This window comes from Cydia fagiglandana, chromosome 23 (assembly GCF_963556715.1).
Source record: "Cydia fagiglandana chromosome 23, ilCydFagi1.1, whole genome shotgun sequence".
NCBI lineage: Eukaryota > Metazoa > Arthropoda > Insecta > Lepidoptera > Tortricidae > Cydia > Cydia fagiglandana.
This window is the reverse complement of record NC_085954.1, coordinates 3,827,813-3,843,254: the sequence shown is the minus strand read 5'-3', so window position 1 is coordinate 3,843,254 and position 15,442 is coordinate 3,827,813. Positions and strand designations below refer to the sequence as shown.

Here is a 15,442-nt window from a genome sequence, read left to right as displayed (position 1 = left end):
TTTGTATCGTATATGTACGTACCTAATGTTAGGTAGGAACTTACCTAACCTACATAGGCGCACCATAGGCGTATCGTATGCATGTAACTATGCATAGGCACCTAGCCTAGCTTGATGTTTATTTATTAACTTTGTATCTTGTAAATGTTGTGATACTTGTGATAGTAGGATTAGTAGGTGTGTAGTATAGATGTAATATACCTATTATGGCATATAGGTATGACTACCCTACCTATCTGGTTATTATTACAAATTTTCTCCAATTAATCTTTTATAATTAGATTTTATTTCAAATTCTACGCAAATTGCGGGTTTTTCTATACCATTTTATTAATGTTGCCAGTTTTAAAATGTATATATCTGTCCAAATGAAGTCAAATTATTTATAAACGAAAATACTATAAGTAAGCGATTATAATTAAATCAATAAATAGTACATTGTGTGACGAAACCACAATTTACAGACTAGATCATAACGATAAACTATTGAAAATTATTTTTTAGCCTGGCAATACTAAGTTTGACTGCAGAAAAGTGTGAAAAGCCTACAGCATCAGCAGCAAAAATTAGCCGATGAAAAATCTGATAATAGTCCTAGAATAACTCTGCTGATCATTAATATTAGGTCTCATTTTTAGTCTTAACACGTAGTTGCGAATATCTACAGAAATATCTAGCTTGTTTGTAAGTGTAACTCGTCGTAAAGATGGATAATGACATATTGGATTCTCTTAACGATTTGGGGTGAGTTTTAGCCCGTATGTTGTGCATTTTAGCATATTTTTATGTGTATTTACTTAATAAAATTATTTATAATCGACGCACAAATTCTCGTTTGCTAAATAGTAGCAAAAATCTCGAATAACTTTACCGTACAGGTTATAAAATATTGATCAATTTTTGCCGATTTTATCTGGACTTATATGAATTATATCGCTGAATGTAGATCTTAATATGAACATTTTTCGTACATATATTTTTAATTTGTTTATCTATTGCTTTTAAAATAATAGTAAACATCTGAATGAATTTAAGTATTGCACAATTTTTATTGTTGTCTTATATTGTGTGTTATTGGAGCAATTCATAGTAAATAAATAAATATAATAGGACATTCTTACACAGATTGACTAAGTCCCACGGTAAACCCAAGGAGGCTTATGTTATGGGTTATTTATTCATTTATTATAATCTAGTTAACTCAGTTATTAATTAAGCATTTTAAAAATGACATCCTAAGGTCTTAAACAATACAGTAGAATCCGTTTATTATGACTCCGCTTATACTGACCAACCGCTTACTATGACGTAATTACTGTGCGAGGTTTGGTTTTGATATAAAATTCTTTGTGACAAATTCGGATAAGATGACTTCGCTTATAGTGACAAATCGCTTACTATGACTTAAAAATCCTATTTCCATGAAATTATGTCCGGTTATACTGACACATTCGCTGGTTTTCGTGGCCGTCACCACATCTTTCCCTGCGAGGACGTTTGGTGCGTTCGTGGTGTGTAAGGTATTTTAGTTTTGATTCTCAGTGACAAGTTGATATTTGTTACAAGTTTAATAAAACTCATTTCTCACAAAGGAATTTGAGATTAATTTCGAAAACATAACAAAAATAAGAAGTTGTACAACCATGTTTTATATGACATCCGCTTAGTATGACGTGTTTATCACTTCCCTTCGATGTCATTATAAGCGGATTCTACTGTAGTTTTTATTTTTAACTTCGTACAAATGACGAATGATTCAACAAATTGCAGAAAACAAACTATTATTTCAGAAGAAACAAAATACATATAAATTTATATCAATTCCCCAGCTACACCGGCCCACTCACCGATGAAGCTGCCTTCGCCAAAGCGCTCGAAGGAGGCCCGAAGTCTCTGGAATACACCAAACTAATCCACATCCTCGCCCAAGAGCTGAAGAAGCTATGCAACCTTGAAGAGACAGTGAATATGATGAATGCTGCGGATGAATCCAGTTCATTCCTGCTGGAGCTTAGTTCCTTTTTGAAGGAGCTGGGGTGTCCTTATAAGAATCTAATTACAGGTATGATTAAATTGATATACATGTCGGCGGCATTAAATTGTAAAAACAATAAAAGTATAATAAATATTATAGGACATTTTTACACAAATTGCCCTAAGCCCCACGGTAAGCTCAAGAAGGCTTGTGTTGTGGGTACTCAGACAACGATATATATAATATATAAATACTTACATATGTATATAGAAAACAACCACGACTCGGAAACCAATATCTGTATCATCATACAAATAAATGCCCTTACCAGGATTCAAACCTGGGACCATGGGCTTCATAGGCAGGGTCACTACTCTTTAGGCTAGACTGGTTGTCAAATATTAAAACAAAAATGCTTGAAATAAAAGCTATTAATATTTCTACTAATGGATGTTTTCGCCCTGCAAATTGGTTTCCACTCACAAAAGTTTGAGACACTAATGTTCGGTGTGTGGAAATTGCTATTAAATTTATTTAATATCGTCCAGGTCACATGTCTTCACGCCTGGAGACGAAGGAAGATAAGATCCTATTACTCGACTACTTGATCTCAGAGCTGATGGCAGCCAGGATTGTAGGCGTTGACCGGCCTAAAGAGAAACCAGGGATGGAAATTGTCATGGTAAGTTGCCAGTTCAATCAACAAAAACAAAAACAGTATAAAAACATATTTTAACGAATCTAAAAAAAAAAATTTAAACTAAATAATTTGTAAGAGTTATGGAAATAAAGAGGCTATAATAATAATAAGTTGCCAGTTTATTTAAAATACGCAATACAACTTATGACGACCGGTCTGGCCTAGTGGGTAGTGACTCTGCCTATGAAGCTGATGGTCCCGGGTTCGAATCCTGGTAAGGGCATTTATTTGTATGATGATACAGATATTTGTTCCTGAGTCATGGTTGTTTTCTATGTATTTAAGTATTTATATATTATATATATCGTTGTCTGAGTACCCACAACACAAGCCTTCTTGAGCTTACTGTGGGGCTAAGTCAATTTGTGTAAAAATGTCCTATAATATTTATTTATTATTTATTATTTAACTTTATTTATTTAATAACATTTTTATCATAATATAAACACTAAAAACTTATGAATAAAAAATTTGACCTAAGTCGTAGTCTCTTGGTAGGGTGCCCAGAACGCTGGCCGCATTGCCACGCTGGATTTCAATGCTGATCCGTTGGGCAAAATATTGGCCACAGCCCTCTGGTCACCAGAAGCCTCTTTAAGGCGCTTTGACAGCTCCTCATAGAGGCGAGGCGCGCACGCGGTCCCTAAGTGCAAGTTACATCCACTTCCCTGACTCCTGACTTCCAATTAATCTGAAAATTTGCATATGTATGTAAGTCGGATGACAATGCAATATTATGATGACATGAAGCTGATCTGATGATGGAGACACGAGGTAGCCATAGAAACTGCGATAAAATGGGGTTTTTAGAATTGTCTCAATGAGTGTTAGTTGCCTGTGGAAAGAAATGTACTTCTTCTTCTTCGTCGGTATCACTCTTGACAGAGTGGTCGTGGTCATCACTTCAGGTGTTGGTGGCAAGCTTCACAACACGTCGCCACTCTTCTCTAATAGCCGCCTTCCTCGTGCATTCATGTAGTGATGATGAGCCATTTACTGCCGCCTTTATCTGGTCAGTCCACCTCATAGGCGATCTTCCTCGTGGCCTGGAACCCTCGACCTTTCCCTGGACCACCAAGAAATGTACAGTCAGCGACAAAAGCTTGTACCAAAAAGGTTTTTTTTTCCAAAAACTTATTTTTAATGTACTTTTCTCTTTTCAGCAAGAATCTCCCACGGCCAAGGACCTGAAGGAGATCCTGATAGCGCTGAAGTTCAACAAACCGCCGCCCAACATCACTGTTGAGATGTTATTCTCCAAGTTGGAGTCGAAACTCAAGGACACCATACAGAAAGAAGGTATTATACATTAAATTAAGCATCTAGGCAAAGGCAAAAACCTAGCCCTATTTCCCTTTCTGTAAAATGCTAGCCCACTTCCACTTCCATGGGCGTCGCCACGCCCCCCCCCCTCCCTCTGGGCATGAGAGAATTCTGAATTTTTGGGATGGCAAAACAAAAACCTTATTAAGCTTGCTGTGGGACTAGGTCAATTTGTGTAAGATGGTTCATTTTTAGGGTTCCGTACCCAAAGGGTAAAAAAGGGACCCTATGACTAAGCCTCCACTGTCCGTCCGTCCGTCCATCCGTCCGTCTGTCTGTTACCAAGCTGTATCTCATGAACCTTGGACGCTATACAGTTGAAAATTTCACAGATGATGTATTTCTGTTGCTGCTATAACAACAAATAAAAAGTACGGAACCCTCGGTGTGCGAGTCCGACTCACACTTGATTTTTTTTCTGTCCACAGGTCAACAGCTAGTAGGCAAGCCGTTATACAACAAAGCCATGACGGAGAAAGACTGGAAGGCACTCGAGACAGCCTTCTCGGAGATGTATGATGAATACAGGCTGCGGAGAGAAACATTGATCACTAGGTTGGAGTGCACGGTGCAGAGTTTTGAGGTACGATGTTATTACAATTATAGTTTCATCATCATCATATCAGCCAGAGGACGTCCGCTGCTGGACATAGGCCTCCCCCAAAGAGTGCCACAATGACCGGTCTTGCGCCACCCGCATCAGTCCACCTTATGTGTTGTGTGTGGGTTATAGTTTACAATGGAAAATAATTCATTTTATCACACTTTTAGAGGCCGAGTGAGGCGAGGACTGGTAAAAGTCGAGGGTTAAATGGCTATTTATTTTGCACTTCTTATTTCGATTATGAGGAAAATAACAAAAATCTGCTAGTAGGCAGTAGCAGCCGAGCTAGCACATGATTGGCGCGACAGTATCTCGCGGCGAGATAGACTAATGGTTAGCTTAGCTGGAAGAGATCCCTTTTAGGGATAAGTTCGCCTTTGTGCATAACATTTTTATTTTTGTTTTGTTTTAGATTTTTATTATTGTTTGTCCTGTTTATGTGCCATAAAGTGACATACATACATACCTATATACTACCCGTCCCTATTTACTTAACATAGGTAGTTAGAAAAAGACGTGTAGTCTATCTCGGCGCGAGATACAGTCGCGCCAATCATGTGCTAGGCCTACAGGCACGCTAAATACAATGAAACCTTTTTTTCTAGTGGTCCGACCGCCTAAAAACGAAGAAAGACGTCATCCAATCCGCATACCGGCCGAAGCGTGACCAGCTGAGGATCAAACCCGACGTCAAACTGTCAGACTTCTTAGCGGCCAGGACCTCGCTGTTGCTGGTGGAGAAAACGTCAAGCGCGAGCGTGAGGAAAAACACGCAGAGCGATGTTAACAAAGTTATCATTGGACAGGTATGTGATTTTTTTTCCATCCATCCATAATTTCACTCATACATCCATTGAAGAAATACTTTTCATCAATTCATTCGTCCATCCCTCGATATATGTATGGGCATTTTCACTTAAAAGTGTACCCTATACTTTTTTTCAAAAATCCATCAACTTTTGGGTTGCATTTTCTTCTGAAAACTCCCATATACATCCATCTTTCTATCCAACATCCCATCAATAATTTTATCTAACCATCACTTCTTCATTCCATCCATCATTCCGCCCTACTATCAAAATTGACGATGGGTCTGGCCTATAGTTCGTTTTTTTTAGCATTAGAAAGAACTTGCAAGAAGGTAAGCGATCTTCACATGTCTTTTAATTGAAAAACGCTTTTTAAAAATCAAAAACTATTACTTATGAAAGCAGAAGAATATAAATGATCGTATTAGATTCATAATTGTTACATACTTGCCGTAACTTATTATTAAAATGTGTTTTTCAATTAAAAGACACATCAAGATTGTTTACCTTATTTCTAATGCTAAAAAAAACGAACTATAGTGTTGTGAACAACGCTCATTTCGAGGCTTAAAGACTCGAACCCTTAAGGCTCTCGAGGCTTAACGCCTCAAATACGATTTCTTACATCCGTACGCGTAAAATAAATAAATACAATTCTCAAATAGGTATAGTCGAGTCTTCAAGACTTACGATTCTTGAGGGCTCGAGACTTTAAGCCTAAAAATAAGCGTTATTCACATCACTGGTCTGGCCTAGTGACCCTGCCTATGAAGCTGATGGTCCTGGGTTGAAATCCTGGTAAGGGCATTTATTTGTGTGATTAGCACGGATATTTGTTCCTGATTAAGGGTTTTTTTTTAAATTATATATATCGTTGTGTAAGTACCTATAATAGTTATAATAATTGTTGCAGGTGCCGGACCGCGGCGGGCGGCCCAACGAGGCGCAGCCGCCGCCGCCCGAGATGCCGTCGTGGCAGCAGCGCGCCCCCGGGCCGCAGGTAAACGCTCACTCACTGCAAACACTGTTTTACAACGGTACAGTTGCCGTCAAATATATCGGAGCGGCCGAGGTGCTCAAACATATCTGAACAAGCACTTTAGCGTCTTGAATAGATTCTGTTGTTATAGACAAATACACACACACGAACACAATCACGTGCACGTAAGCACACACACACATGTTACGCAACCCCATGCACCTACTTTGTGAAATGGATTTTTCACCTCAGCAGCTCGAACAAGGGTACTTTGCTTCTTAAAAACAGTGAGCAAAATGCGATTTTGCTCACTGAGTCATTTTGTCTCACTCAGTGAGCAAAATCGCATTTTGCTCACTGATTGAGATAAAATGAGTGAACAAAATCGCATTTTGCTCACTGAGTGAGACAAAATGTCATTCAAGTGACCTTTATAGTCAAATGTTATTTCAACATGCGAGGTCTAATACAAGTTCGATATACTTGGGTTCTATTAACGTATGCGGAGTGAAATTTGGACAAAGTTCAATATTATTTGAAATAAAAAAAACACCATCCTTTTTTAAAATAATTATGTTTTTATAATAATGTATATATCAAGGCTTAGTGTAAAAAATAGGTTACTCCCATGCGAGATGCTTTACGGCAGTTCTGTGGTACTTTGTCCATCGCTGTCGAAAACACAGATGTCGGCATTTTATTCAACTCCGATTTTATTTTTCGAATCAAACTCTGTCGATTTTTGGGACGAAAATTATTGCAATATACTCGCCTCTTTAGATTTGCCCAAAAATCTTCTATAGGGCGAAGTTGCGGAACATTAGGTGGATTTGATGTCTTCGGTACGGTACGTATGGGATGTTTAACTCCGCCATTTTGCAAAGGGTTTTTTTGGAATAATGGCTTGAGGCTAAGTCTGGCCAAAACACTACATTTTCTCCTCTATGGCTCGTATTTATGAAATCCCGCACTAATGGCAAACAACGCTCTATGTAGCGGTCGGCGTTCACAGCTAAACCTGACTCAAAGAATACAGGCTTAGGCATTCCGCGTCGACTGATGGCAAGCATAGCAAAACTTTTTTAGGAAATTTTGTATGCTCAACATATTTCACGTTCTCATCGGTTGGACCATTGGTGTTCTCTAAATAGTAATTGCCTTGCCACTCGTTTCCATCTAACGTGAAATATGACTCGTCATCCATAACGCAAGTGACATTGTTTTTAGCGTAAAATATTTCTTTGACTAATTTACACAACCGTACTTTCTGAGTGATTTCTTGGTTTTCAGAGACAGTGGGCTTAACTTTTCTACATCGCTTATCAATGCCCATGTCTTTAAGATATTTTTTAACAGTTTTGCCGTTAGTTTTAAATTTTCTTCCGAGCTCTCTATAAGATTGTGCGACACGGCCGGCCGTAATTTTCTTTAATCGAGCTCTCTCAGAAACCTTGCTCAAGCTGGAATAGTTTCCAGAACCAGGCTTTCTGGCAGTGGTTTTCATCAAGGCAAAGGACGCCAGAATATTGTAAATAGTGCTTCGACTCTCACCCATTTGCACAAAATGTTCTACCACCTTTGATTTCGGCCATAGGGGATGGCTACTGTAGAAATTACATACTGTTTGACGACGGCGTTCTTGTTGATTTACCATAATTACAAAATTAAACAACCAATCTTTATGAGACTTACCAAACTGATTGACAGATATATTGGCTTTACATTGACAACACATATTTTTTATTTAGATTTTTGTGTTTTTATATTTTATATAACAAACTTTGACCAAATTTCACTCCGCATACGTTATCTCAGTCCCTCTAGGTATGTTCTCACTGCTTAGGGTGAAAAATTTTGTGTACTACCTACACGAGATCAAAGTTATTTACATCTCGTGCGCTTTTGAATCCCTTACTACGCTCAAGATTCTAAATTAGATTCACTCGCTACGCTCGTGAATCTATTATAGAATCTTTCGCTTGCACGGGACTCAAAATAAGCACTCGAAGAAATATCAAACTTTGATCTCTTGTTGTACAAATAGTTCCTCCCTTTTTTTTTCTTAACATTTTTTTGTGTTGTTTCCACTTAGTTGGACATCTGTTATTGGCTTTGTTTTTTGGTTCATGAGTTACAGCCTGGTGACAGACAGATGGACGGACAGACGGACAGTGGAGTCTTAGTAATAGGGTCCCGTTTTTATCCTTTGGGTACGGAACCCTAAAAACTATAGCGACGAATGTCAAGTAAAAGTTGATTTACCTATCTATTTGTTAATCAGGGAGGTGGCGGTCGTGGCGGCGGTGGTATGGGCGGCGGCATGGGCGGCCGCGGAGGCGGAGGCGGTCGCGGAGGCGGCGGCGGGGGAGGACGCGGAGGCGGAGGCCGAGTGCAGGGCGGGTACAACCAGGGGCAGGGCGACCAACGGTAAGATTCTAATAAATGTTAATATATTGTTTCCACACCCCCTATTCGGAAAAGAGCTTTTTCTTCCCTGCTAGGAGGGATCAAAGTGACACTTTTCTGTTCAAGCACACTATTTTTAAATTTTTTTGTACATTATTTTTTTAGCTTAAATAATCTGTTTAAGCATCAGATCGTGTCAGCACTAAGATTTTTTTATTTTCCTCATAATTGATGTGAAAAGCAGTATGTGTCACACGGTATCAAAATTATTTCGTCTTAGGCGTTAATACTTGAATCCCTCATTACGCTCGGGATTCTACTTTAGAATCCATCGCTTCATTCAGGATTCAATGTACGCCCTTGACGGAAATATATCATTTTGATCCCTTGTAACACAAACTACTATTGTAGCGCAGGGGTTGTCAATCGTGATTCAACGCGGAAACGCGGCTAGCGTGATGGGCACCTTTTCGCCGGGAACGATGCGGGGTGGGTTGTTCGAGTAGGTAGTTAGTACGTTTAGTATAGATTTAGTTTTACTTATAGTTCTTTATTGTACAGGCTTGTAAGTATTATAAATTGTAATTTATTTGAAAGACATTGAATAAAAATTGTTTGTAGTTGTTTATTTTTCCCCAATATTTTAGGATTATTCCTACTAGTTACCACCAAATTGTTACCCGTAGTTAGCAATGGTAAAAGGTGAGAAAAGAGTTCCCAATAATTACCACTGGCACAGAATAATTAATAGTACTACCGTACCGAAAGGAAACTTCCTACAAAACCGAAGTTTGACAGCGGTTCAGGATCGAATCATACTCTCCCTTTCTAATATATGGCACTATCCCTTTCGGCTATTTAGGGTTGTCAAAAATCAAGTGATTATCTTATCTGTGGTCGTGCACGCAAAAGGAAGTCAAGTGGTGCCAACCCTAATAATTGATCGGAGCAAAGCTGAGCCGAGCGGAACCGAGTTTGACCGAAGTCAGGAGTTTCGCACCCCTGCCACTGGTAACAATTTGGTGGTAAATAGTGGGAATAATCCATATTTTATTTAAGGCGCAATAAAGAAAAGGAGGTAAAAGACGGGCAGTACAGTCGACCTCAAAGATACGTATGTTTACATTTTTCGTCTTAACCCTTTACCAGACTAACGGATATATATTTCCCACATACGGCACTTCAAGCATTTATCCTATTTTCGATGAGTAGAACTGACATTCGATTGTCATTTTTGAACTGTCAGCCTAGTAAAGCGACACCAAAGTAAGATGCTAAAATGTCAACGTATCTTTGACCTCGACTGTACTTAGTAATTTATTGATAAACACAATGATTCATATACCTCGAGAGACAAGGCATATCAGTCATTGAAAACTTCATAGAAATATAATATCAAAGGCGTTTTTATTAGGGATGTACCGACTAGTCGCCGACTAGTCGGGAAAGCCGACTATCCGGCCACATTTGTAGTCGGCGATTAGTCGGCGACTAGTCGGCAAAAATGGCCGATTAGTCGGCACTTTATTAGTGAAAGAAAAACAGAAAAAAAGAAACCAACAGTTAATATTTACCATAGGTATGTTTTATGTCTATTTTACCAAAATACCTATTCAGGGTGTGAAAACTTTTTCTGCTCATCAGGATCGCAAAATAAAAGAAAGACAGAAATTGAACGAGGATTCTTGTGATAGGTATTTGAACCAATAGAAAACACATTTTAGCCAAGCTAATATATGAATAGCGCAACCAAAAGAGCAAAACTATTGTTTTCCACCTGAACTTATACGAAACTAATGATCTGGCCGACTAGCCGACTAGTCGGCCGACTAATCGGCCATTCGAGCGCCGATTAGTCGGTTAGTCGGCTAGTCGGCCAAATCAATAGTCGGTACATCACTAGTTTTTATACCTACAAAATACTTGCTGTATCTATATCCTGTTTGTTAAATTTATAACGTCTGTACTGTACAATCTGTGGAACGTAATGATTGGCCAATACATGACCATGTTATTACTATTACCATAAACAAAACAGACGTTTTTAATAGAAAATGTATGAACCCGCAACACTGATCAATTTGTAAACAGGCCTCAAAGTACACATGCAATGCATAATTATTTTCCATCGTATTTTCACGGAAACTTACCAACGTGTCTTGCTATTTCAGTCAGTGTTGGTACAAAAAGTACTGAGGTTGACTGAAGTAGCATGACAAGTACGAACGTTTCCGAGTAAATACGATGGATAACAATTATGCTCTACATCTGTAAAGTCATTCCACATTTACTCGTGTGCTTATGATTCGGTTAAATTATGTTCTAATGTATGGGCAAGAAAAACAAATTATAGCCAGCATTCAATGAATGTAGTATGATACCTTTTGGTATGGTGCTTTACGCACACTAGCGTCCCTCCCCCTCCCCCTGACGCAACCCCCCCTTTTAGCTTGAAATATGTCCCGGTTTACGGTTTTTTTTTATTTTTGAGAAAAGTATTAGAGTTAGGAAAAAAGTGTCAAGGTAAGGAATAATCCTTAATACATTTTAAACAAAAAAGGTTATATACAACTTTTTGGTAAGACTCACCATATTCATGTATTAACTTGTTGAAGTTCAATATAAGTTAGTACGTGATAGTACTGAAATAAAACTAATACGGAGAATAAGCTTGCAAGCTTATTCTTTTTCAACTTTTTTTCAACGGTAAAATTTTGTCGAAGTTCATCTAGCTAAAACATCAATATGGTGCGTCGTATCAAAAAAATGAATATAACCTTTTTTGTTAAGAATTTAATAGGGAACATTTCTTTCATTGACACTTTTTTCCTATATTGTATACTTTCCCCAAAAAACAAAAAACACTCTCAACCGGGACATATTTCAAGCTAAAAGGGGGGGTTGCGTCAGGGGGAGGGGGAGGGACGCCAGTGTGCTTAAAGCACCATACCCAAAGGTATCATACTACATTCATAGAATGCTGGCTATAATTAGTTTTTCAAAAAACACAATTTCACCGAATCATTACGACGCGACGTAACCGAATAAACGCTCCAAATGTTTCGATCCAATTTTCGAGTATTTTCTTCCGCTTCTAGATGTTGCTGCGAGAAAATCCACGTAAATTGAATCGAACCATGTAGAACATTTATTTAACTTAACTTAACAATACTTGAAGATCTCTTTTTACAGTACATATATGGTGTTACTTTACCACACTAGTGCGATAATTAGCACATAACGCAACTACGTCGAAAATTTAAAGGGCCATACCTTCGATCGTGTTTTAATTTATCGCCACTCGTTGCGAATTTCCTATTTTTCGCACTTGTATCGTAATGTAGTATAAATTAATTTGAAGATGTTCGAGTTTCACGGGAGTTTACAGTTAAAACTAGCTCGATCTGTCATTATATTTCAGACCCCAAACCAGCCCGGCAGCGTTCAGCCAGAACCAGAATCGAAATTACGCGACCTACGAGGTCCCGCCCGGCGGTTACAACAACAACCAAAATTACCAGGGCAACCAGTACCAGGTAAACAACAGATAATAAATAAATATTATAGGACATTTCTTACACAAATTGACTAAGCCCCACGGTAAGCTCAAGAAGGCTTGTGTAATGGGTACTCAGACAACGATATATATAATATATAAATACTTAAATACATAGAAAACAACCATGACTCAGGAACAAATATCTGTATCATCATACAAATAAATGCCCTTACCAGGATTCGAACCCGGGACCATCGGCTTCATAGGCAGGGTCACTACCCACTAGGCCCACAGATAAACAATAAGAGTCAGAAATAATATGTTACACACCGATGCTCTGTATTTTTAGGTATTTAAATAAAAGTAAACAAAATCTACCCTCAAATGGCTCCTTAAGCCAGTTGAGGGTAGATGAAAACATTACATGACCAAATAATGTAGGTTAAAGTCAGGTCGTTCAGTGACAGATCCAGGCGGTTTTGTATTTGGTTGGTTAACCAATAAATGTTATAACTACCCGAAAATGTACAAATTGTATACTTTTTTTAAATACCGGACTATAGGGCAGTAAAGCAAAGGGAATTCAGTAGGTATAGAGAGTTAGAGACTTATTGTCATAGTAAATTTTGTAGTCACAGTAAATTTACTGCCATCTTTCGACACAGGATCAAAACTTTTAGAACGCCATTTGACTTTGACCCACGTTCTTTCACTGATATGTGTTAAAATTGATAAATATCAAACGGTGTCGCCATCTACACGAGTATGGGCTAAAGCTATGGCGCCATCTTTTCGAGCATAAATTTTTCTTTGATTTTCCGAGGCACGTTTTTTTCTTAGACTTTATTTTATACACTTCATAGATATTTGAGTAAAGTAAGTAACGTCTCAGATCACATGTACAAAGTAAAAGTATCAAAGCCCGACACACACGCTAACTATACCTTTTCTATATCTTTTACGAAAACTCGCCGTCATATATATCTCAACGGCTAAGATGCTCATAATTATCTGAACACGCTTTTATTGCCAATGTGCAATATTCACATATTTTCCATCTACTTGCCCGTTTAGATGTATCTGAAGCTAACTGTATATACTTAATATACTGTATATTATACTTACGTTTAAACTCATTCTTACATGACTTGTAAAATCGTCCTTATGTTCTAGAGAATAAAATCCATTTTTATCTTCAGGGCAACCAGGGTTACCAAGGCAACCACCAAGGCGGCTACGATAACCAGAGCAGGGGGTATGACAACCAGAGGGGTTATGATAACCGAGGTGGTGGCGGCGGCTATCAGAACCAGGGCGGATACCAGAACCAAGGTATGGAAAATCTGCACTTACAAGAATCTATTTATAACCTTAGAAAAGATTTAAAAAATAACAGATTTCAGGTATTTTCTAGTAACTGGCCACCCCAAACCAAAAAATCAAATCCACCTTATAATAAAATGAATTCTATTTATAGATGAATAGAATTAATTTTTGGTTTGGGGTGGCCAGTTACTGGCGAATTACCTTGTTATCGGGTAGGTACTAGTTTGCTCCTTGAAATAAAAAATATTAAAAATTAGTATGCATTTAAAAAACATGGACCCCCTTTTAGCCTGGTGTATTTTTCCGTAAGGGTGTATTTTTTAGTGTAAGTAATAAAAAATAGTTCAGAAGTACAGATATTGTGTCTTAATTAAATATAATAATCCCACAACCTCCCTGGCAACGGGAATGCAGTTAATTTTTTAGCCATCCTGTATAATTTTCAGTTTGCGTTTTTGTTTTCATTTAGGTGGTGGTGGCGGCTACAAGACCTACCAAACCCAATCGTACCAGAACCAGGGGTACCAGCAAGGGTACCAGGGGAGGGGGTACCAGAACGAACACGACGACCGCACCGAGAGGAGGGGGGGCGGGGGAGGGAGGGGCGGCTACGGGGGGAGGGGACGGCGTTAGAGTTAACTGTAAGGTGTTTGATAGCAACCGTTACCTTACTGTTTGTTTTTCTTTTTTTAAGTCGTAGAAGATTCTTTCAGGTGTGTTAACCCTTTGTAAAATTACGCAAAATTGAATCGTAACTTTGAAATGAAGTTCACAATCAGGTGGGAAACATACTTTTACCAGCATACCAATTTTTATAGAAATCTAAGATATGATCGAAAAGTATAAACTTTTTGAGAATTGCTCCTATCAATTATAGGCCTCTGCCTTACAATATAAGGCCAGGGACCGGACAACCCTTTCCGCGATAAAAGCCTTTCAATGGGCGTCCCTTAAACAAGGCTAACACATTGTAAAGGCTTTCCCATTTGAACTGCAAGCCCATTCATTTGACTAGCCCTTACCGAAAAGCTTAGCCAAACATAAGGCTAGCCCTTTGCAATTGCTTAATGCTAGCCTATACGCCTTGCAATCCCTTATTAAGGGTTACCCTTATTAAGGGTTACCCTTATTATTAAGCGCTTTTTATAAAGCTTTCCCTTTAGTATTGTCATAGATCAGCCTTGCGTGAAAGAGACAGGATTAGTAAATTCTATCATTTGGAAGAAGCGCGCAAACATGAAACGAACGCCGCCGCCGACGATCGCTCGGATTCGAAGTAATGTGTGCTTTATGATATGATATGATTTATTTATCTAACAATATACAATGTCACTTAAAATTACACATATTAATTTTTTTTTTATTGGTTTTTTTTTGGTATGAAGAAGACAGACGATTTAAATTAGCACGCTTATATGCTAAAAGGGAAGCCCTTATATAAGGGCATGAGGGTAACCCTTATAAGCCATATGCGGAGCGGATAAGGGTTTTGTAAGGGTATTGGGCTACCAATTACTCAAATGGGCTAGCGCTATATAAGGGCTTTAAAAGCAAAATGAAAGGGTTTCGTCTGGCAAAGGGTATCATGAGTTAAGCCTTATTATGCAAAACCCTCTATAAGGGATAGCGGGCCGGTCCCTGTATAAGGCTTAAAATTCACTACAATGATTTAAACTATTTAAAGTATAATGCATAGTATAATATAGATTATGTACCTAATCTACTTTGCTATCAAATGCCTTTATAATCTAATAATTATACAAATTTAAAACCTTCATCATTATGAAATAAATTGTAAATCTCAAACTGTTTAGTCATTAA

General features: G+C 38.2%; 1 protein-coding gene across 1 annotated transcript; it reads left to right on the top strand.

The window, feature by feature from the left end:
• The first annotated feature begins 532 nt into the window (after positions 1 to 532).
• LOC134675746 (protein FAM98B-like) lies at positions 533 to 14,254 on the top strand. Its single transcript, XM_063534056.1, has 11 exons — positions 533 to 744; positions 1,830 to 2,062; positions 2,524 to 2,657; positions 3,839 to 3,974; positions 4,427 to 4,581; positions 5,208 to 5,408; positions 6,325 to 6,411; positions 8,672 to 8,817; positions 12,218 to 12,332; positions 13,495 to 13,627; positions 14,091 to 14,254. Exons 1-11 carry the CDS (start codon positions 707 to 709, stop codon positions 14,252 to 14,254), a joined length of 1,542 nt encoding a protein of 513 aa, XP_063390126.1. The 5' UTR covers positions 533 to 706.
• Positions 14,255 to 15,442: the final 1,188 nt, after the last annotated feature.

Bases quoted from the DNA above. Each gene is read 5' to 3' on its own strand.
- LOC134675746 (XM_063534056.1), top strand. From the start codon at position 707: ATGGATAATGACATATTGGATTCTCTTAACGATTTGGG. The intron at 3,975-4,426 runs GTATTATACATT...TTCTGTCCACAG, and splicing joins GGACACCATACAGAAAGAAG to GTCAACAGCTAGTAGGCAAG. The intron at 12,333-13,494 runs GTAAACAACAGA...TTTTATCTTCAG, and splicing joins ACCAGGGCAACCAGTACCAG to GGCAACCAGGGTTACCAAGG.